This window comes from Emydura macquarii, unplaced genomic scaffold (genome assembly GCF_026122565.2).
Source record: "Emydura macquarii macquarii isolate MOO-44397 ecotype Brisbane River unplaced genomic scaffold, CSIRO-AGI_Emac_v2 contig_1045, whole genome shotgun sequence".
NCBI lineage: Eukaryota > Metazoa > Chordata > Testudines > Chelidae > Emydura > Emydura macquarii.
The window spans coordinates 8,846,373-8,870,241 of record NW_027131182.1 but is presented as its reverse complement, the minus strand read 5'-3'; the positions used below and the strand labels follow the sequence as shown (position 1 = coordinate 8,870,241).

At 40.2% G+C, this 23,869-nt stretch overlaps 1 protein-coding gene across 4 annotated transcripts in view; it reads right to left on the bottom strand.

Moving 5' to 3' along the window:
- Nucleotides 1–16,602, bottom strand: part of WDR7 (WD repeat domain 7) — a 347,323-nt gene extending 330,721 nt beyond the window's left edge. For all 4 annotated transcript variants that reach the window (XM_067545438.1, XM_067545439.1, XM_067545440.1 and 1 more), the window contains exons 1-2: nucleotides 16,475–16,602; nucleotides 186–357 (exon numbers count right to left, since the gene is read on the bottom strand). In XM_067545438.1, coding sequence (XP_067401539.1) covers nucleotides 186–344 — 159 coding nt within the window. In that variant the 5' untranslated portion in view covers nucleotides 345–357; nucleotides 16,475–16,602. The remainder of the gene's footprint in view (nucleotides 1–185; nucleotides 358–16,474) is intronic.
- Between the last annotated feature and the right edge of the window lie 7,267 nt (nucleotides 16,603–23,869).

Genomic DNA, 23,869 nt, shown 5'->3' with positions numbered 1-23,869 from the left:
TTGTATAACACTGAGTTGTTCATGGTGCAAAATCAGGGATTGATTGTGAGAAAGAGAAAAAGGGGAGGGATGAAGGAGCAGATACTTTCTGAAACAGACATATTGTACCAAAGAATAAAAATTGCTTTCAGGACAATGATACACACCTTAAATACAGAAAGATTAAATAAAAGGTTGAGACTTACTTCTAGATCTAATGAAAGGTCCCAGAGAGATATCTGTCCATCATGACATCCTGTGACAATCATTGAAACATCATCCATTAACAGAATGGCTGATATGCAGTGTGTGGGAGCTTTACGGCCCCAAAGAACGATTGGCAGAACAAGGCTGTTCCCTGCCATTTTGCTTTCACTCCTGCAAATTTAATCAAGAACAAATATCAGAGATGTAAGGTTTCAGAACTTTTGTAATTTTTGCAGTTTTAAGGATTTAAAAACCCCAAACCAAAATTCTACGAACTGTGCAAAAAGATTACAGCATTGATCAGAGCTCGTTCACTTACTACATCCTCATCCCCAGACAAACTTAACAACAACAACAACATTATAAATTACACCTACTGTAAAATACAAAACGCAATCAAAAATTTTTCCTAGTCATTCAACATTTTAAAATGCATCTTCAAATACTATCCAGGACCAGAATAATAGATAAGGAATCACCTGTAAAACTCAGTGGTTTGTGATATTATTAGAACCTCAACATGTATGCAAGAGTTTGGTTTTTAATATATTGTTGCTTACGCTTTTTTAATAGCTGGCTTTTCAAAATCAAACTCTTGGTCATTTTTTCCCTAGTCATTTTTCTCTTCACCAAAGTGTTTAAGAAGTAAATGTCTGAGGCGGTTTATTCTAGTAGCAGTTTACTAGATGCCAATAAACAGAAACCAGACATGGTTTGTGTTCCTCCTTTTTCAAATATCAGATGAATAATGCTGTTTTAAAATATCAAAGTATTTTTCAAGTCATCTCAACTGAAAGTAGACACTGTAATATTCTGTAAATTAACTGCATGAATCCCAAAAGTATATTTAGTTTGAATTACTTAAACGGAATTATTCTGAGCTGATATTGTAGGACTTTATTTTTCTAAATTACATTTATCATATTAAAATGCATAAAGTGTGCTGTATTAGACAGAGCTACAATTCACAGAACATTCAAAGGTTATTACAATCTCCTCATTCATAGTCAGAGTAGTCTACAGCATGTTACACTGATCTAACCACAAGCAATAAAAAAAAAAGTTAGTACAGACCCAAAACATCCTGATTGGCTAAAACAAAAGATGATGGCAATGACATCAGCAGATTTTTTAAAATAACGTATTTTAGGTTCTTTTTATTTGCCTTCTGGTTTTTGAGCTTTTAGGGTGCATTCACGGCACATTTTCAAGTTTATCTCTGCAACGAGAACAGCAGTCCTCAAACTGTGTGTCCCGACTCCAAAGTGGATCGTGACTCCATTTTGATGGGGTCGCCAGGGCAGAAACCCGCAGCCAGGAACCCTAGCAGCAGCAGGGGGCGGAAACCCCAGTCGGGAGCCCTACAGGTGGCAGGGGGCTGAAGCCCAAATCCCACCTGGGCAGAGCTTCAAGCCTGAGCAATTTAGGTTGGCACGGTTCCCTGTGGCATAGGGCCTCTGCAATTGCCCTACTTCACACTCCCTGCAGGCCATGTGCATCACTTCCTGTACTCAGGCACATGTGTTTACCTAGCAGCCCACTCAGCACATGTTGTGTTTAAACCAGTTTGACAAATTGCTTTAGAAATAATTTTAGCAATGGACCATTTTTTGAAGAAAAAAGGAGGGTAATGAAGGGGAACTGATTGCCACTTGCAGCAAAAGAAGGGCAACAACTGGGAAAAGGGAGCTCAGTGAAAGGCAAGTGACAGGTGCGGCTTGACAAAGCCCTGGCTGGGATGAGTTAGTTGGGGTTGCTCCTGCTTTGAGTAGAGGGTTGGACTAGATGACCTCCTGAGGTCCCTTCCAACCCTAATCTTCTATCATTCTATGACAGAGTTTTTTTTTTTTTTTAATGTATCAGACAAGTAGAAAGCCACAGGCAACAGGGCAGAGCTTAGAAATCGGGGGGGGAGGGGGAGAAGAAAGAGAACCTCCAACCAAAACGCAGAAGTTTGAATAGGTCTAAAAATAGCTATTTTCCTTGGACCAACTGGTGTATTATCTAGTTTGAAAGGGGTGGGGATGAGGGAGAGTCAGTGGACTGCAAAAACAGGATTAATAAATTGTCTTTATCTACTTTTTATTTACCAGTTCTTGTATTTAAACTTGGAACAGAATGCTATTTAACATTTAGAGAAGTTAATTTCTGGTTTGAACATAAAGGCTACAGAGGTTTCCTTCCTTCTAGCACATGCCAGATGGTTCCCTCTGCAACAGAGCTCAAATTTTAAGCTTCTTTAAAGTTTCTTTTCAAAGCCAAAGTACTGTTTCCAATTTAGCTCCAAACAGATGAGTTTTATTTTGTAACTGGTTAGCCACACATTCAAATATGGCCTAGCAAACTGGAACAGCAGAAGAGCCTCCCCCATAAAAGGATTTATTTTAAAAAATAAATGGAAATAAAAAAGAAAGACACAGTCCTCTGCAGCTCTGCTGGTTTTAACTACTACACAAGTCATAAAGGAGACAGATCAAGCAACTTATCAGGGAGTCATCTCACCCAAAACACTGCTGCTGCCGCCACTTACTCCCTCTCCATCCCCCCCCCCCCCAACAAGTTTTAGAGGGCAGAAAATGCTCTGATATTCAAATTCTAACCATTGAAAACATAACTAGAATGACTGACAGAAGATTACCTTTGTAAGCACAAAGGTACTTTTTTCTTAGCACTCTAAAAAGTTTACCCATCAATTATGTGATGTTTTTGTAACTACTGAGATTGTGTTTATGATATATGAATCAGTCATAGGCAAAGTTTGCTTATGCAGAGCTTGTCAATTTGATTCCAATAGCTTCTGTTTACATCAATCCTTTGCTATCTAAACTACATATCTCCCCTTTGGCATGGAACATGTTTAAGCCAACCAAGCATGAGGAAATCTGTATAGAGTAAAAGTAAACTATATACACAAGATTTTCTTTCATTTTCCAATTAACTTGTCTAGCTTAAATTACCTTAGTAATTACTTTTATGAATGTATTTTGCATTAATAAATAAAAATGTTGAAACTTAGGTTACACTTGCATCATTTTAAAAGGTGCCAAGCCAATTTATAGAAGTGTCCACAAACAGATCCATTTCATCTCTTTGTATTTGCTAACAATTCATAGAAGATATTAAGAAGTGTAACAAGCAGTGCACAGTCTCTCATATCTCTCTCATTGTGGAACCAAATGTACCTATATAAGTCTCAACACTATGCCACAGCTCAAAACTGAAACAGCTAACTATCTGAGTATTTAGTGAGAATGGGGTGGAGAAAAGAGCTGTGCTAGAAGATGGAAATGCCATTCCTCCTGTATTTTTATGGAGATGTGCATGGCACTTTATGGATATTAAAATATCATTCCTCCTAAGAGCTTAAAAATTAGTAAAAAATATAACAGCAGGGGATAACAACCACCAACCATGGGGATATGAAAGGAAATAGTGAAGATGTATGTCTCCAGTTCCTTGTTAAAAACAAAAATACATTTAATGTTAAAATGTTGAGTCAGTAACCAGAGTAGAGACCAGCATATCAGTCAATAGCTCTTAGACCTGATGCTGTCTAGCTCCACATGTGGAGCAGGTAGTAAATTAGGCTGTCCACACTAGTACTTTTGTAGGTAACACACCCCTGATTGACATAAGTTTCGGTGACAAAAGCGCCAGTCTGGACAGCACTATGTTGGTGGGAGACTCTCTCACACCGACATAGCTACTGCCGCTCATTGGGGGTGGTTTAGTTATGCCGGAAGGAGAGCTCTCTCCCACTGGCATAGAGTGGCTACACTGGAGACCTTACAGCGGCACAGCTGCAATGGTACAGCTGTGCCACTGTAAAATCTGTAGTGTAGACATAGCCTTGGTGATTGACATAGGCTTAGTATTTTATCCTGTGTGACATTTTGTCTGGTGTTTCAAGTGAGCTATTACCTTTGCTCGTTTAAGATAAGTAATTTCAAACTGCTAGAAAGGAAACTTGCTAAATGCAACAAATAGCTCCCTAAAACATAAATATTTTAAAAATAAATTATCTACTGCAGGGGCTGGAATGAGACAGGCTGCTAAAACTGCACCTGCTGGCATACATTACACTGGATATGTCTAAGAGAAATCCAAGCTATACCAGAGATCAAAATATTTTTTATTATCATCATCATCAATATTGCAGCAGTACCTAAGAACCACACACAGGATCAGGGTTCCATTCTACTAGGCACTTTACAAACAAACACAGTCCCAGCCTCGAAGAGCTCACTAGCTAATGACATACTTCTGATGGAGGAAGCAGAAGGAATAGTAGAATTATCTTTTAGGGTGTTACCAGAACTCAGACTCCAATTAAATTACAAAGTAACTGGCTTATGGCTTGTCTACATTTAAAATGTTGCAGCTGCGCCACTGTAGCGGTTCAGTGGATACACTACCTACACCAGTCGTTTCCAACCTTTTTGGCTTGAGGGCCACAGATATCATTTTTACAACCCTGAAGGGCCACCAGTCTCTGCCAGCAGGCTCCCTCACCCCCATTGCAGCCAGATGGAAGGAGTTTAGTGAGGAGGCCCTGTCTCCTGGGCTGCATCAAGGAAACCGCAAGCGTCCTGTAGCCCTGTGTGCTCCATGTGGGTCCCTAAGTAGCAGCTCCCTTCTGCAGCCAGGGGGACATAAGATCAGTGCTCCCCTCCCTCTGGCTCCAGCAGGGACCCCAGCGCCTATGGACCTAGGCGCAGCACTTTGCTGTGCTCCCTTCTACAGCCGGAGGAGAGAAGCAGTGATCTCCCATCCCCTTGGTTGCAGCAAGGAGCTTGCATCAGTCTTTTAGATCTGCAGAAACGCATTCCGCCTGGGTTCTTATGCAGCAGCTCCCTTCTGCAGCCTGCAGAGCCATGGGCCTCTTTGAAAGCCCCTGTAGGCCACTTTTGGCTCCCAGAAAACAGGTTGGGAACCACTGACTTACACTGATGGGAGGGATTCTCCCATCAGTGTAGGTAATTCACCTTCCCAAGAGGTGGTAGCTATGTTGATGGGAGAAACCCTCCCATTGACATCATGCTGGTGTCTACACTAGGGCCCTGTCTACGCTTACCTGTGATATTTGGCGGCCGTCGACGGGAGTTACACAAAGTACGCAAAAAACTCGCGTAACTTCCGTCGACTGCTGAGCTTCTTTTCTGCGCTCCGTCTGCACTACGCTGCACTACTTTTGTAGCTGGTCTTAGTACGTCGATTTCTCGATCGACTGAGCAGGTCTGCACTGACCACTCAGTTGATCCAGAGAAATCGATCTGACAGCAGCGAATTTGCCGCCGTCAGTGTAGCCGTAGCCTTGGAGTTATGTTGGTATTACTGCATCACGCAGAGGTGTGGATCTTCCACATCCCAGGTGACATAGTTATACCACCATAAATTGATAGTGTAGACCAAGCCTTAGAAAAGCAGTATTAGTAAAGTTGATGCGTAGTCAAACTCAGACAGAAGCTAAGTAAGGAAAACTTGCACTATTCCTACTTGTGCACTACAGAAAAAAGAGCTTTGTGGACACACCACCACAAAGTCTGTTTGTTCCCAACAACTCCAACACTGAGTACAGTAAAAATGGAACTAGAAAGGTAATCTGCAAATTAAGGTGCAAAACAGACAACACACATCCCTCGCACTTGGCTTCTAAATGACAAGTTTTGAAAGAAAAAAAAAAAGAAAAAGATTTGCTCAAATAGAGAAATTAGCCCACAGAGAATTTCATCCTCAATCCCATCTGCAAGCATGTTACTTGAGGTTTAATATCTTTCTTCTCTTAACTATTTCCTCTGAACCAAATTCAGAACTGGCATATGCAAGTACAACTCCATACCTCTTGCTTATGCCATGTTAGAATTTGACCTTTTGTCTCTCCTCCCAAAATCTTGGCTTTTATATCATCTCTGTGCTTGGCATTCTTTTGTGCACCAGAGACCTTCCCTCTTCAAAAAACTTGTTTCCTTGAGCTTTCCACATTACATTAAGCTCATTATAGCCCTATAACACCTCTTAGCTTAATAGTGCTATCCCACCTAACAAAATGAAGTTATCATGCAAACTCTTCAGGGAAGAAACTTTGTGTATGTTTTCCAAGGTGTTGCCTACATTTATGGCGTTAAATAATGTACCAGGGTTGTTTTAATGAATAATGGGCTAATGGTAGAATTTTGAACAAAGAAACACAGAAAACAGTTACAATGAGAATAGCACAGTTCTGGAAAATTACTGAAGAACACATCAGAGCTACCAAGTGGTAAACTTCTGTAAAGCAGCAGAGATACAATTTTTTTTTCCACGAAGCCAAAGCCCAAGCCAAGAAAACAACATAAGCTGTCACTTACTGTGGAAGATCAATTTGTGGCAGCCTGTCTTGTGTTTGATTAGACAACATTTATAAAGAACTATGATTTAATAAACAAGAATAGTGCAGAACCAGGGTAGACAGCGTTATCTACAATACAGATCAAATTATATCAGAATGAGTTTCTGTAGCAATATGCCTGAAAATTTATTCTTGATTGTTATGTAATGCCAGATCAATTGTTCCCTTCCTGACTGTTCCCAATAACTGAACTGTAACACAGGTAAAAGAATTAATTAAAAAACCCATATACAATGACCGCATTGTTAAAAAGTTGTGATACTTCATAGATACTTTAGTTAAAACATTAGCAAAATTTTTGTTGCTAAAAAATGTTCAAAGCAGTATGTACAAAAAAATTTCAACTATTGCAGTATCAAAAAAAAAAAAGGGGGGGGGGGGGTGCATTTGTGCACGTATGCCAAGGTAATAAAAACTGCATATCGTAGTCCAATAAAAGATATTACCTCACCCACTCTTTCTCACTGATATCCTGGGAACAACATGTCTACAACAACACTGCATAAATCATAATCCTGACACAACATAAGAATACTTTGTAAACTAGTGGAATAACTAAAAAAGAATTGCAGTCAACAAGGTCTTTTCAATGCATGGTGTTTATAAGGAAAAAAAGTAAAGAGTTTATCAGCAACAGGAAAGAAAAAGTTAGCTTGGGACTTACTCCAGTCCTACATCATCTGGACTATAGCCTCACTTTCCTGAAGTGCTCTTCCTTGTTTACCTTCCCAAAAATTCACTCCTATAACCACAGCACTTGTATAAGGGGTGTGGAAAGATGATCTAGAGTTAATCATGAAACCAAGGTATTACCCTTTCACTCTTTCATACATACAAATATATGTGCCATTCTTTTAACCTCTGACTAGCAAAAATATTGTCTAAACAACAAATATTAAAATTGTTGATTTCACTACAATTACCCAGCATCTGTATTTGTTAATCACAATAAGTGATATCGCACTGGGAATGTATCATAGCTGTTTATTTTTTATTTTTGAAGAAAATGGACAAAATGGCAATCCATCACTAAATACACAGAACAATGATAATCTAAGAAACTAGTACAAAACTTAATAAGCACTATGAAAAATACTTTGTACATGTGCCTTTTTATTTTCTACTGCTTCTATTCCAGGAAATAGATAGTAGCACAGTCTTGAATTTGTAATAACTCAATTTTAGACCATCTTCCAAATGCCAATATTTTCACATTAATACAGATGATTCTCTATTAAAACACAAACTTTATTTCTTCTCTTCTACAATTTTTCTGCATAACTCCAAGTTAACTGTTTTAATCAACTAATTGATTTAAAAAACTTTTAACTGAGCTGTACTACATATAACTAAGAATTTCATAATAGACAAGCTTTCAGAAAAATATTTACAAACACATAAAAAAGTTTTAGAATATTTTCAAATCCAATCTCCCCACCTAATCAAACAAACAAAAAACAAACAAAGAAAGGAAATGTCCTGCAGAATATTAGGATGTGGGAAATTTCTTGGAAAATATAGGCATACACAGAAAAACAAAGTTTGTCTATTTTTATACTTTTACTGGAAAAAGTAATTTCAGAATCTTGTGCCTAAACACGACACAGCAAACCTTCATTAGAATATTTAAGATTAAACGCTTTAAAAAAGAAGCAGATTAGTCTCCATAGCTACCTGTTTTCTTCTAGTTTTTTATTATATCTCAATGCCTTCATTAAAAACTTCATTTTCAGGAAATACCACAGGCTCATGTTAACAGCTGAAGAAGTTGGACTATGTATACAGCTTCTCTATCATTACTGAACACCAAACACATATCCTTAAAAAAAACTCATTTAATGTCAGTAAGCAATCAATATTTTTACATCAATGACAGCAAGCTACAATAGCAGATGAATGTATCTGCTAGCAAATGATCAAAAAGCAGAAGGGAATGAACAATTACATAATGCAATATCACATTTTAGTTATCTGTACTTCTTCCCTAGGGGACTCTGTCAATTTTTGGAGGACCAGGAATGTGGCATTAAAGTTGGATGCCCAAAAGTGAACTGTATCTCTCCCATCCTATAGGCTTGTCTACATGACATTCAGGAAAATTATTCCAAATTAACTAAAGGTGTGAATTTAAAATAAACTAAACTGAATTAAACCCTTGCGTGGTCACACTCATTCAAAATTAAAGTAGCCTTACTTCAATTTGTCTTATTCACTGAATTCTTGGATTAGTTTAACTCAGAATTAAATTGGCATTAGTTCAGTTTAGTTTAATTCACTGAATTAAAATACAATGAATTAAGGCCACTTTAATTCTGAATGAGTGTCTCCACACAGAGGTTTAATGCAGTTTAACTAATCCACCTTAAATTCACACCCTTAGTTAATTTTGATTAATTTTCCTGAGTGTCCCCAGGTAGAAAAGCCTTAAGACTCAACATCGCCTCCACTTTCAACTAGAGAGCTCAGTTTTTAAACTAACTCTAAATGTTACATTCCAGCACCTTTTAAATTCCCATTTTATTACTGGAAAAACACAAACAGAAAAAACTGAAGAAAAAAGAGGCTATTTTAACACATCATGTACTTTACTGCTCCATTCCGATATATTTAACATGCTTTTTTAAACTTCAAATCATCTTTCTCAAGGATTGGAGGGTGCATGTTGTGTGTGCAACATACACCAGAATTAGGCAGAGGGCAGTATGAAGGAAGAATTGGGATTTGAGTTATGAGGGGCCCGTGCATGGGAGAAGCAAAGGGAGTTGATCTTTATTCTAATGAATTATAAGAGACTTGACAAACCTGGATTGTCTTTTCTCCCTTTTTCCTCTTGCATACTTCCCTTAGCCTTCTCCCACCAGTGTCTCTGGGCACTTATCTCCTTCAGGCCCTCTGTACAATCCTGCTACCTGCCACTCATCTCCCCAAAACCCACTCAGCTGGTCATGCTCTCTTTGAGACTGGAGCCTTCTGCTCCCCATCCCAGATAAACATCCTTTCACCCCTTCATGCTCCATCTCTTCCTGATGGCCCACTCCCATATGACTTGCTGCCCAGCCTGCCTCATCAGAGTTAAGTGCAGAATATAGCTATCTAAAAAACATTTCAAGAGAATGATTTTTTATTTTTGTGTGTTTATCCATAACTCAAGTATCTGATGGATCTGCACATTTCCACTGGCTAGTCTTTGCATAGCTTAAACATTAATCCTGAATAAGTAAATAACTGTGTATATTATATTAACTATGTCCAAAATATCAGAAGTGTGTGTAAGGATATGTCTACACTACAATAAAAAAAACACATGGCTGGCCCATGCCAACTGACTTGGGATCATGGGGCTCGGGCCAAGGGGATGTTTAACTGCGGTGCAGACGTTGGGGCTTGGGCTGGAGGTGGGAGGGTCCCCGAGTTCAGACTGCAACCCGAGTCCGAACATCTACACTGTAATTAAACAGCCCCTTATCCTGAGCCCTGAGAGCGCAAGTCAGCTGGCACAGGCCAGCCCCAGGCTTTTAATTATGTAGACATACCCAAAGCAGGTGAGTGAAGTTTGGAATTTATGGCAACTATGGTTGCTCTGTATGGTGAGCCTAAAGAAAAGTGTGAAAAACAAACATTTCAAAAAGGGAGCATTTTAAAGTTTCTTTTGCAAAAGCCAATAAACACTTAAGAGACATAGGAAATCCAGTTGCCCTCCTGAATGTTATTGTGACAATTTTGGAAACTAAGTTCAACCACTGAAGTGTGAAACACAGGGATTTCAGTCCTGGTTAATTGCAAGTGACAGTCTCAATGCAGTCTTAACTAGGAGCAGTTACTGGCGTCTCCATAATATACACAAATATTTTACATATACATTTAGTAACAGAACTTCAATTCTGTTTTCCATAGTAAAAGAAAACTGGTAAAGTCCCTGCCACAAACTAATATGCACAAAAAAAAAAAAAAACCCTCTTATATTACCAAGTTTATGTTCAGATTTATTCACTAAGAAAGTAATTACTTAAATTGCAAAAGAGTCCAAATAGTCAGATAATCATATTAAATAAATCCAATATTTTTAGAACATTTTTACTACGCATTCTACAGTCAGAGAAATCACTACTCAATAACAAATTTTAAATTCAAATAAAGGTCAATATTTAGGAGATCAAATGCATTAATCTGGAAAATTATTTCAAATTACATTCTGGTGCACAATTTATGACTGATACTTGGAAAGGAAGTTAAGAATTTATCCCAGATCATATCTGTTTGAGCAAAGTTATTATAATCCATGCATTTCCTAAACAAGGTATACTCCTTGAAATTTTGGATCAAATTTTTTTTTTATATAAACCTCTTTAATTCAAGCCAGAGTCCCCTCTAAACTAAATGGCATTTTCATTCTTAACAAGATATATCAAGTGGATCAATTGGGGCTAGAAGGTTCTCAACAGAAAACTGAAGAACAATGCTAGAGAGTTTTATGACGCTGGATATCTATGAATGAACTTAAGCATGGGACACTTTCATTTACTATTTTACACAACAGGTACTGTTAGTCACCACCAAACCAAGCAAGTTAACATAGAATAACTGAGAACATTATCTGACCAAGATGGTTCAGCATAAGAAACCTAACCTCAGTTGAAAGCCTATCCTTAAAGAGTCCATTACTCTATGTCTCAAGCATGTAAGATAAAGAACTTTATTTTATGACACTATAATTTGTCAAATATAATGCCTTTACTATTTATATTTTCAAATTTTGCACATGCTTTTAATTCTTTCAATTAAAAAAACAAACTAGGGAAGTGCTGTTAAATTACTATAAGATCGGTGCATAACTGGTTGAAAGATTATATTCAAAGAGTACAGTATGCCCTCACTATAACAAACCCCTGGGATTCAAGACGTTTGTTTGGTATAGGCAGGGGTTTGTTATAGCGAAAGGGGGGGCGGGAGGACAGCTCTTCCAGTGGCACAATAGGATCGCCTGGATTGGATATAAATTGAATACCCAGCCAGATCACGTTAAGGCCCTAGGTAGTTACTGATCCAGATGGCATTTGATCAGCAAGGAGGCTACATCTTTTTGGAATTTGCCGTGATGATGATTTGCATTCAGCTTTATCTAATTTAAAGGCAGCTAGGTGCTTTCCTAGCCTATTATTAAAATTAAAGGAAGAAAATTATGTATTTTATATATATTCAGATAAATAACTTGAAAAGTGTCAATGATGGAAATGCCTTTGAATCACTGCAATAAATACAGTCTTAGAGTGCATACATTGCATTATACTAAGTACAGTAATATGATTTTGAAGGCAGATCTTTAATTTTGACACATACCACAGACTGTTACTATCAGCTGGATTGACAGCTGGTAAGCGTAGAACATTCTACCAGAATAGGGAATGACAACTATTCCCTTGTACTTTATCCACTCAATGTATTGAATTGCAAATAACAGTTACATGCCTTCAATTCTGTTTTAACATGTACATATTTACACACAAAATACAACTGAAGAAAGCATTGCAAGAATCCAAATTCTTTGCATGCAGTTTTTCATTACAGCAGCATTAAGGAACAACAAGAGGAGGAATCCTCAACTCTAAGAACACAATTAATTCCAGGTTAAAAACCATTTCTTTACAACATTATAGTACAATCAAGAAGTGAATTTCTTGTTGTGCTAGCACAGAAGGATATTACTTACATGCTGAAAGTCAGCAAGCAGGCCTAGCAAAAAGATATTTAGGTTGGCAAGTTTCAATGTAACTTCCACCCACCCACACATCCACCCAGAGAAAGGAACTGAAGAGAAGAGTTAACAGCTGTAAGTTAAACTGTAAATTTATTCATTTTATGATGCTCAACTCTAGTGATCTGGTGACAAAAAAATTAAAGCAGCTGTCAAAATGACGATGTATCTATGGACTAACAACAGAACACAAAGACTTTCACCTCTAAGACCCCAATCCTGTTAACTTATGCACATGCTTAACAATTAATAGACCAACTGAAGTCCAATGGGACTGGTTGTGTTACTAAAGTTAAGAACATGCATAACCATTTGCAGGATGAGGTCTTAAGTCACTATTTTGAACTTGACCCAAGTTTGTGGACTGTGTAGGGGCTCACATAAACTGAGTATTTGATTTCAGTCCAGGTATTATGCATGGGCATCTATATAATGATTGCAACCTGGCTGTCAGGCTGTCCAAGCATTAAATTGGTCTGGAAAATCAGCTATTCCTTTTACCTTTAGGGGTAAATCCTTGTATTTCACCTGAGACTAGGTACTCAAATATACAGCAATGGGTATACTATACATTCATTAATTCTCTCTCTAGCCATTTCAGAAATGTCTGAAATATCTTTGGAACATGAATAAAAGCATAGTCAGCAAAATGAAAATGAATTACCTCATATTGTAGAGGAAACTATTCTATTCCAACCGTCATAAATGTAACTCCATCACACTTAGCCACATTTAATTTTACGTGCAGCAAGTAGTCCTGTTGAGCGTGTGCGTTAAGTTTTTGAAGGATCCAGCCTCAATTTTTTTTAAGAAACTATACAAAATGCTACTTTTACTCATTTAAATGATGAATTTTGTCTAAACCTTGGAATTAAATTCATCTGCAAATATTTCACATCTCAGAAGGCCAAGATTTGAAGTTCTCAGATATATGTGTACATAATTTATTTAGACTTTTTGCAGCTGGGCCTATCTAGTGGTAGCAACTAGGCTAGTGGTGATCTAAGATTTCTGTTTTGTGTGCAACATGTGCTTGCTTTAGTGTTGCCTCATTTTGTCAATTCTCCAGTGCCACCCTAGGTCATTTGTCTGTCTTAGCTACCTATTGCATCTTATCATATACCAACAGTATGAGTGCTCTAGGGCAGGGACTGTCTTCTTGTTACTTGTTTGTACAGCAGTTAGTATAATGGGGCCCTGATCTGTGATTGGGTCTTATGTACTTCCGTAATGCAAATAAATAATATTAATTCTCTAAACACTATTGCCAAATGCATACCAAATCAATGATAAATAAGCAGACCTTCTAAAAATAGGACCTTACTGCTTTGCAAAACATTCATAAAATATTACCAGTCCAGACACAAGATCTACACCCCAAACTTTAATTATGATAGCAATGATAATGAAAAAGCCAAAAATGAATATTTTACTCACCCCAGCTGAGTGAGTGAATAGAATTATTAAAGATATACATATGCAGACTAATTTTTAACAGTACAAATTGAGATTGAGGATAAAAATACCTTCTACAGTTGTTTATAATACAAGAAGATTAATTATTTCTAGTTTCTCATTTTATAAAATCACTTATGTGGGATTAATTTTAGCCAGCTTTTTAAAACATCTCATTTCTGTAATGTAGGGTTTTTTCCTTTATGTTTTGATGAGACTTAAAAACTCACTTTCATTTTTTCTCAAAAAAACCTTCCTATTTCAAGCTGTCACATGAAGTATAAGTTGTTCAAGGCAGTTATGAAACTAGATTTAAAACTCCTTGCTGTTTCCTAAGATTATCTTGTCTTCTATTAAGGAAGGCATTACATAAAACAATAGGAACCATGTGATGATGACTTTTCTTATACAACTCATACAAGTTTCCCTAATCAGGGGTTATTTTCAAAGCTACTAATTTCTTAGAGAACTTCTCTGTAACAGATCAAAAGAGGCTGCATCATATAATAATTTACCTTATACTGCTATCTGTAGAGTGCTTTAAGGTACATGGGTGTATTACAAAAAACGTATGATGACAATTATTATCATCTTGCTTTCTGTACTGAAACTTGTGGAAGGAGGAAGAAGCAGAGGTTTCCTCTATTAGTGAATGATATCTAAAGCTATCAACATTTCCTAAAACAAGATCACAACATTCAGTGAGCAAAAGGTGCCACCATAACTCAGTTTACTGAATTCATTAAATCTCTAACCTAGTCAGAGGCTGTGTTACTATAGCAAGATTTATACTTCTGGTCACGCCATCTCAAAAAAGATATATTAGAATTGGGAAAAGGTACAGAGAAGGGCAACAAAAAGGATTGGGAGTATGGAACAGCTTCCATGTGAGGAGAGAGATTAAAAAGACTGGGCCTGTTCAGTTTAGAAAAGAGACAACTAAGGGGGATATAATAGAGGTCTAAAATTAATGAATAGTATGGAGAAAGTGAATAAGAAAATGTTATTTACCACTTCACATAAAACAAGAACCAGGGGTCACCAAGTTAAATTAATAGGCAGTGGGTTTAAAATAAACGAAAGGAAGAACTTCTCTATACAATGCACAGTCAACCTGTGGAACTCGTTGCCATGGAATGTTGTGAAGGCCAGAAGCATAACTGGGTTCAAAAACAAATTAGATAAGTTCATGGAGGATAGGTCCATCAATGTTAGCCAAGGTCAGGGATGCAACCCCAAGTTTTGAGTTTCTTTAGCCCTCTGACTGCCAGAAGCTGGACTGGATGACGGGATGGATCACTCAGTAATTGGCCTTTTCTGTTCATTCCCTCTGAAGCATCTAGCACTGGCCACTGTCAGAAGACAAGCTACTGTGCTAGATGAACCATTGGTCTGACCCAGTATGGCCGTTCTTATGTTCTTAAGGCTCTAATCTTGCAAAGGCTTATGCAAGTGATTAACTTTATGAACATCAGGAGTCCCATTTACTTCAGTTGAGCTACTCACATGCACAAATTAAGCATGTGCATAAATCTTGTCAGAATTAGATACTAAATCTGTAAATAAATCATTATCATTTTCTGTCACCCTCTCATTCACATTGCCGACCCTCCTGTCCCAACACACAGGGAAATTCCTCTCATCAGGAAAAGTTTCTAAAAGATACAACAGGCCTCAATCCTACAATGAGCTCTGTGGGAGCTGACATCTGTACCTACACGAAGTCTCACTTAAGTACTCAAAGCACTGTGTGGGTGCAGGCATCTGCTTTTAACAACAGTAAATAGAGGAAAACAATGGTTATGAAATCCTGAAAACAGGAGAGAGAGGAATGAGTTGCTGACTAGCATCAAGTCATTACCAACAGTTACTAATTCCTAAAGACTACCCTGTAACAGGGGATTTGCTTTAAATGAGCAAAAGGTACTATCATACCCCTATTAACTGACTATAATACTTGTGGGGATGGAGAGTGGCCACAACTCAAATAAAATCCTGTACCACTGTAACATTTGTTACGCCTCCACAGGCATTATGTTCCATTATTCAGTATGCAAAAATAATCCTCCCTCTGCCCAATACTGTAACCACATTTTATGTCATGATATTCCCAGAAACTCAACTCTTATTGAGCCCAGTTTCCAAGAGGAAAATAACTGGAATATAAAAGAATATAACAGTTTGGAAAGTGAAAGCTGCTACTGTCACACACAATTCACTGAATCAATAAGGGCTGGTGACAGCAATGCATCTGCAACTCAGCCAGACCCTGAGCCCCACTGAATGGGGTGCCTGATTCCAAGAGGATGTTAGCAGGTGTCTGCCACCAACTCAAACCCCCAGAAATGGGACACATGCTGTGTGTGAGTGGGCAAGACTGAACACCTGCCACCAACCTGACCCTATGCTAGTGAACAAGGAGTCAGACTACAGAGGAGCAATGATGAGTATCTACCACCTACCATGACTTTGTATCTTCTGAATGAGGGTCACACTCCAACCGGGAGGGAGAAAGAAATATGCCTGCCACCCAACCCAACCCAACCCCACCCCACAGAACACCCCCTCCCCTCCGGGGCTCGCGCTGCAGGGGGAGGCCACAGTTGGAGGAGGAGGAGACAAAACCTCCTGCCTAGGAGTGGGTCCCCCCCATGGGACTAAGGTAGTTACCTCTCCCCCAGTGAGGGGCTTACCTGCACAGCCTGGACCGGATCCCGCTCCTGCCGCAGCCTGTGATGCTTGGCCCGGCCCAGCCCTGGCCCCCTGCTAGCAGGGATGGGGCTGCCCAGGACGCTGTGCCCCCCCTGTCTCCTTCCCTCTCCCCCCCACTCTCTCGGGTGCAGTAAGTAAATCAGCTGACAAGCTCCGGGCTGCCGTAATTCCACTCCTACAGTGTCGCAAAGCCCCCACTGCAGTGACTGACGGCAGGCTGAGAAATGGGCGTAACTATAGAGACTGGAGTAGAGAGCGAGTCGCTGCGCTCGCGACGCTCTTCCAATACGGGAGGTGGCGGACTGGGGGGAGGGGGTCTCGGAGCTGCGGCGGCGGTTGGAGCGCGCGGGGCGGGACTGGAGTGCGCGTGGCTGGCTGGGAGGGCTCGGCTCGGCTCCAGGGGGCCCTGCCTTGCGGGGAGGGAGAGAGATTGAGCTGCAGAGAGGCCTGGGGGAGAGCAGTTTCCAGGTGTTGCCTGTTGCAGTTCAGAGGAAAGCGTGGGTGCCTTGTGCAGGAGACAATGACAGGCACCCGCCTTTGGAGCTTTGTAGTCCCTCGCGGCATTTCTTGGCAGAGACTAGGACTGCGAGAATTCCACCAGCGGGAAATTCAAATGTGTCCCGCCAGTGGAATTGAGTTTGACACCCCTAATGAGAATTCCCTGGGTGCACAGCCTAATGAGAATTCCCTGGGTACACAGCCTAATTAAATGTGCTGCACACGCCTATGAGTAAGAGTATCTACCCTGGGAGTTCCTCCAGGATAAGTAAGAGATAGAAATGAACAACTCTTTGATAAGGGTGCTTCAGTCTAGCGGAGAAAGGTATAACACGGTCTGATGGCTGGAGGCTGAAGCTAGACAAATTCAGACTGGAAATCAGTGTACATTTTTAATGGTGAGAGTAATTAATCATTGGAATAATTTCCTACCAGTGGATTCACCAGCACTAAGGATACAATTCTGTCACGGAGGTCAGGGAAGTCACGGATTCCGAGACTTTCCAGGATCTCCATGACTTTTTCTGGGGCAGAGCTGGAGCAGCTGTCAGCCCCAGAGGCTGCCACCAGATCAGCAGCTGCCTAGGTGTGCCAAACAGCTGACTGGCTAGCCCCCCATACCCCCGAACAGCTGATCAGTGGCCAGGCAGCCTCCTGGGCTGCTACAGAACAACTGATCAGTGGCCAGCTCCCCGGGGGCTGCTGAAGCAGCAGGCCAGCCCACTGGAGCAATGCCTGGGTTGGAGCAACTGTGCTCAGACTCTGTCGCAGTAGCAGTGATGGGACTGGAGCAATTGCAAGCCCTGGCAATGCTCTCTTTGTCCCTCTCTGCCCCGGAGTATTTTTAGTAAAAGTCAGAGATAAGTTTTGGCTTCTGTGGCTGTGAGCTCTGGATCCAGACATGGCCAGCAGGAGGCGGAGGCACGTGCTGTCTGCAGACCAGGCCGTGCTGCAGCCTGGAGCATGCTCATCCCCCCCAAGAGGTGACACATTGCTGTGGCTAGTGAGGGGGCACTTTTCTACGGATGCCCAGAAGCAAGGAGGCAGAGCTTCCCCTGACTGTGGCACATTCAGTCATTCCCTTCTTTTCCCCCATCCCCTTTCCTCTCCCCACTGTCCCATACACCATCCCACTCCCCCATCCCCTTCTATTCCCCCTGCCCTATCCCATCTCTCTTCCTTCCCCACCCCCTTGCCCTGCCTCCCCCCACTATGGGCACTCACTATTGTACAGAAACAGGATCCAGCACATGTAGAAAATGATGGGCATTAAGACCCAGGAGGCAGAATGCCGGAGCTGTCAGCCTCAGTTGGGGAGAGAAGCAGAGTGAGCTGGAGTAGCATAGGAAGGACAGAGCCTCACTCCCCCCCCCCCCCCTTCCTTCTGACAGACTAAATAGAGCTATCGCTGCTCAGCACTTGTAGAAATAGGGGGTGCTAGGGCAGTGAGGGGGCAGTGCCCTCCCAACTATGACCAGGGCTGCCATGGGTTGATGACCCTGCGCCTCCCCCTGTCCGTGGTAACTGGACTTTTAGTATCCAGTCAGCACTGCTCACTAGACACTGCCAGGTTCCCTTTTAGACCGGACTTTCCAGTCAAAAACCAGACATCTGGCAACCCTAGCTGTGTCTCTGAAGCACAGGGAGGAAGCAACAGGCTTCCAATTGAACTCATCCTCTGCCCCAGAAGGCTGCTTTGCCTTCCCTGCTGGCTGGGATAGCTCCAGCAGGGCTCCCTCTCAGCTGGACCCACCCCTGCTGGGACCAGGGAGCAGCAAACTTAATTTTTTTTAGCACATAGCTGGACCTCAAGCAGGCTGCAAGTTGAGAATCACTGGACTAGATGATCACAATGGTCCCTTCTCGCCTTGGAATCTGTGAACTATTAAATATTCCAGAAAAAATAATTATTATTCGGGAATAGCTAGTTAGTAAATTTTGAAGTGTAAACAAGCCCTAAACACCAGAGAGTTAGTAGGAAATATCGATGAGGGGAGTACCTACTGTGTAGGTGGTGTAGTTTATCTATGAAGAATATGCCTTAGAGAGTGTTTGTTAAAGTATCTATGAAGAAAATACTTATTAGAGAGTATGAGGGCACTAATGATAATACCAAGTAACTTTCCTGACTCAGTTTTTGTGTGGGTTGCTTGTTACTTCACAGAGATGTTTTGAGAACTAATAAATTAATATTTCTAAAAATCTAAAGCGCTACCTTAAAGTTATTTGTATAACCTGTAAGACAGTATCTGTAAAAGTACTTAATGACTGTAAATAGAGCATAAAAGAAAACGTGGGTGTCACATTCCAGGGTGCAGTCCAGACTAGTTAGGGTTTGTGTCACCACCTGCTCTGCAACCTTGGGTGCCTCAGAATGCTGAGCCTGTCACAAACTGTGTGCAGGTCACACCCTGGGAGTCTGTGTATAGCTGTGGCCTGCTAGCAGCACTTTGGTCACATTTTGACTTCCATCAGCCTTGGTTACCATTTGTAGCATGACCCTAACATGCTCCCAGTACCAAATTTTCCCAAATACATTTGTTCTGCACTGCCTGTCCCTCTCCTGGACAGTTCAGATATTAAAGGTCCCATTGTAAGAGGTCAAAATTCAACAGTGCTTTTTCAGTGGAGTTACCCAAACAGTTCAGTTTAAACACAACCAGTGGATTAGTTTTGATTAAAGAATAAAACAAGTTTATTTAACTACAAAGCAATTTATTTTAAGTGAGTATAAGTATATGTAGTGAAGTCAGAAATGGTTACAAGAGAAATTAAGATAAAATGCTTTCTAGTAGCTAACATTTAAACTAAATTTGGTTCAAGGTAAAATCCTTGCTGTATGGTCCCATTAACAGGGCTGACCAATTCTCCAGCCAGGATTCTTCCACCCCTCAAGTACAAGGCATGGTTCCTTTGTCTTCATAGGTGAAAGAGAGAGCAAGAAAGGTAGATACTGGAGTATTTTTACGCCCTCATTTTTATAGTTCAGGCACTTTCTGAAATGCATTTTCCTGAGGGTTACTACCTCTACATAAAGTTTCTTCCAGCTATGAGGATGGATATATGGAGTCTTATGGTGAAAGAGGATCCATGTTGTTTGCTAAAATACAGATTAATCTGTTTCTGCCTCCCTTCATTGCCAAGGAATGGACACTTGATGGGTGATTTCCAATTAACTTTGATAACACCTAGCTAGAGGCTTTAGCTTGCCCTTTGTCTTTGAGGAACAGGTTTATCCCCTCCCCAGACTTGTCTGGTAAACACATTTCCATCATAATTTCAGTTTATGTTCATTTTAGTGTTGCCACACACATTTCACCATGATATTATGACCAGTGAGTTATTTTCAAATTATAGCTCACATGGCATATTTTGTACAAAGATAGGGTGTGAATAAAGGGGTGCATTTAGTCACATGGTACCTTCAAGACTGCACAACAATATTTAGGAGAATACATATGACAGACTGTATGAAAAAGTACTTATATATGTTTAATTTTACAATAATTAAACAATTGAGAGGTTTTCCCAGTTCATTTTATTTTTCAACCTGATATATTCTGAAGCACTTGTATAAAATTTGTTTTAATTATTATTAAGAGCACAGTACATATAATATAGTATTTCTTATGAGAAAACAGTTCTTACTGTACTCCTTAATTTTATACAGGTTTTGAATACAGTATTTTTTTCACTTATTAAATAACCATAAATAAAACAAACTAGACATGGACAAGTTTACATATAAAATCTTCAAATTACATACATCTGACTCCTGGCAAGTAAGCATGGATGTCCCTCACATTCAAGAAGAGCAAATGCTTGCCTGGGACAGCAAATTATTAGTGACTAATTACTTTCAGCTCAGAGGGTGAAAGTTTTCCAGTCAGGCTAGGACAATAATACCCTATCCAGTGCTGGTCAGGTTCATATGATATTACAGCAATACATATGAGAAATGTTTCTTGTTTTGGTGTTTATGGTGTCTCTTTAAATTTAATTTTTAATAAATTTAAGCTAATTATTTTTAAAAGACTAATGTTTTGTTTGTTTTGAGCTATATCAACATATTTATTTGAATGTGCATGATAAAACAATACAAATATTAACTTATAAGAGGATTTTTAAAACAGTTTTATTTAGTCATTTTAAAATATCATTACACTAGTAGTATTACTTTGTTATGAGGTGGGTTGACTTAAAACTGAGGTCTGAACACACCCCTGACTTAAAATAGTTGTAAGAAACATTGAAGGGGCCATACCTAAAGCAAGAATTAATATAGTCTGCCCAGAAACTAGCACCAGGTATGCAAAGATGTGAGTGGGTATTATGGGTGGGTGAAAAAGACAAGATGGTAACTTGGCAGGAAAAAAGCAAACAGTAACCTGGGCACACAGTGTGGTCCTGGAAAAATCTAGCAAAGGAACTTCTGAGTCTTTTGGCTAAAGAGGCTTGAGCCTATAAGCCAAGAAACTGCTCCTTTTGGTTTTGGTTCCTGATGCATTAGAGAAGCAGGATTTTGTATATTCTTTGTAAATAAACTAGATTACATCAAAGAAAATACCAGATTCCAGCATCAGTTTCTATTCCCAACTGGAATATCCCCAAGGCCCAGAACTTTGACAAGCCACTCAGGTCGAAAAAGGATAATAACTTTTTATTTATATTGCAGTAGTTGCTCAAGACGTACAAATACATAAGGAGACCAATCCCTGTTCTGGGTATCTTAGTTCTCATATGATGAGAGAAGTTTAAATATCTCAATAGACACAATTAGCCTAAGTAGGGTCTGTTGGTCAAGTTTTCTACAGTTTGTGCTTGACGTTCTTTCCCCTGTGCTGATTAGCAGTTTCAGCTGTTTCCCCACTATCACCACCCTAGTATCTTCACCTCTGCCTCACTTCACTTAATACCTTCAATGCTTCTCTTCTTCTTTGTCCTGACCTCCTCCCTTCAGTGTCCCCTCTCCCTTCCTTCGTCTTTCCCTCTAACAAATCACTGCATAACAAAACCCCACCCAAAATGAAATAAAAAAATATCACGGAGCTAACATGTTTGTTCACTCATTGTTCACTCTTTTGTGTTGTGTCCCTTTCCCCTACCGTTTGTCTCTTTAGTGCAGGGACTGTCTACTACTTTTTTTTGTACAGTGCATAGCACAATGGAGCCCCACTCTCAGTTGGTCCCTTAGGTACTACTGTATTACAAATAATACATAACTATACTGGTCACTTTATGTTATGCATACCCCATGATGCTTGTTACAGCCCATGCTTCAGGGCCTGCTTCTTTAACTCAAGCTAAAGCAATTTATATTTTTAGATCTGGAGTTCCTTGGTGTTTACCAAGATGATGACCATCACATAAATGGGAGCTCATCTGGAATTCAAACTGCTGTGGACCTCAAATGCTCAGAACAAACTTCCTCTGTCCAAAAGTATGTAATCCACTTTTACATGTGTCACATATCCTTCTCTATGCCTAATCCATAGGGGTTATAGGTCTTCTATAGCTATCACCAGTCACCCCAAGATCCAGCTCAAGCTATAGACACTCGTGCTTTCAGTTCTGAAGAACTAGATTCCTAGTTCAGTCCCTGGTGTTGGCCAAAATGGCAACTGTTATTTAGTAATATTATACTGCTTATGTAGACAAAATGTGCTGGTGAATATGCTAGCATGTTATAATTAATCCTGCCAGCATCAGTCACTCCTTCATCTGATCTGCTTTTTGTATTTCCACAATTATGTCAGGAACAGCAGGATAGGCTCCTAGGAAGTGCTGGTTTATTATACTGCTACATGTGGACAGAGGAGAAATAAGAACGAAGCAGGATTAGTAATCAGATACACTTTCATGGACCCCTACTACTGTTTTAATTACATGTGGTATATCCATTGTACATGAAGCCATTGTACATTGTACATGAAGCCATTGTAAAGCTGCAGCAAGCTGGCAGGACATCTGCCCCACCATCCTGACTAAGTAATTACAAAAGGATAACACCACAGTGAGGCAGTGAAGTACCAGCTTAACTGATCAGCTTCTTCCCTTCCAATAGCTCAGCATTTTATTAATAACAGATTTACAGAACACAACTTTGCTTCAGAGCAGGCACCAATTCTATTTTATTTATATCACTTTGTAAAAGTGCTTGTCTCCATGGTCTTTATATACTGACTTTTTAAAGAAGAGAAACAGTATGGTGGAGTGGAGAGGCCACAGGCCTATGAAACCGTAAACGTCAGTTCTGTTTCCGAGTCTGCTGGTAATTGTCATCTGACCCTCGTCAAGCCACATAACCATGATTTAGGTTCCCCATTTGAAAAATGCAGATGAAAATACCCAACGCTGAGAAATACATGCATAGGAAGTGCTACATCACTGCTAAGTATTATTATTAGGTGTCCTCAACAGAACAGCTAGGGAGATTCCACGCCACCAGCTCTCCTAACCCTCAGCTTTTCAGACTGGGTAGGCTCACGCAAGACCTCAGGCTCCGCCTTGGCTCCAGTGGCTGTTACTCCCCTTCATATCTGACTCGCACTACAGATCTGCGCTCACAACACACATAAGGGATTCAGATGTAGGCGACTCAAGGCCATTGGATTTTTACCCCGTCTCCATCTTTTTGGTTTCAAGTGGGACCCCCTCTCTTTCCACGCTCCCACAGGTGGCTGCGGGTCTCACTGACTGTAGAGGGCGAGGGCTGCCCCAGTCCCTCATTCAAAATGGCTGCTAAATCTCACCCATGGCGTTATCCGCCCTACACCAAGATGGCTACCGGGCGCGTGCGCGACGAGCGGCGTCGTGCTCCGTCGGCTCCGCCCCTCCCCCGGAAGTAAGCCTCACGGGAGGAGCCTGGCTGCGCTTGC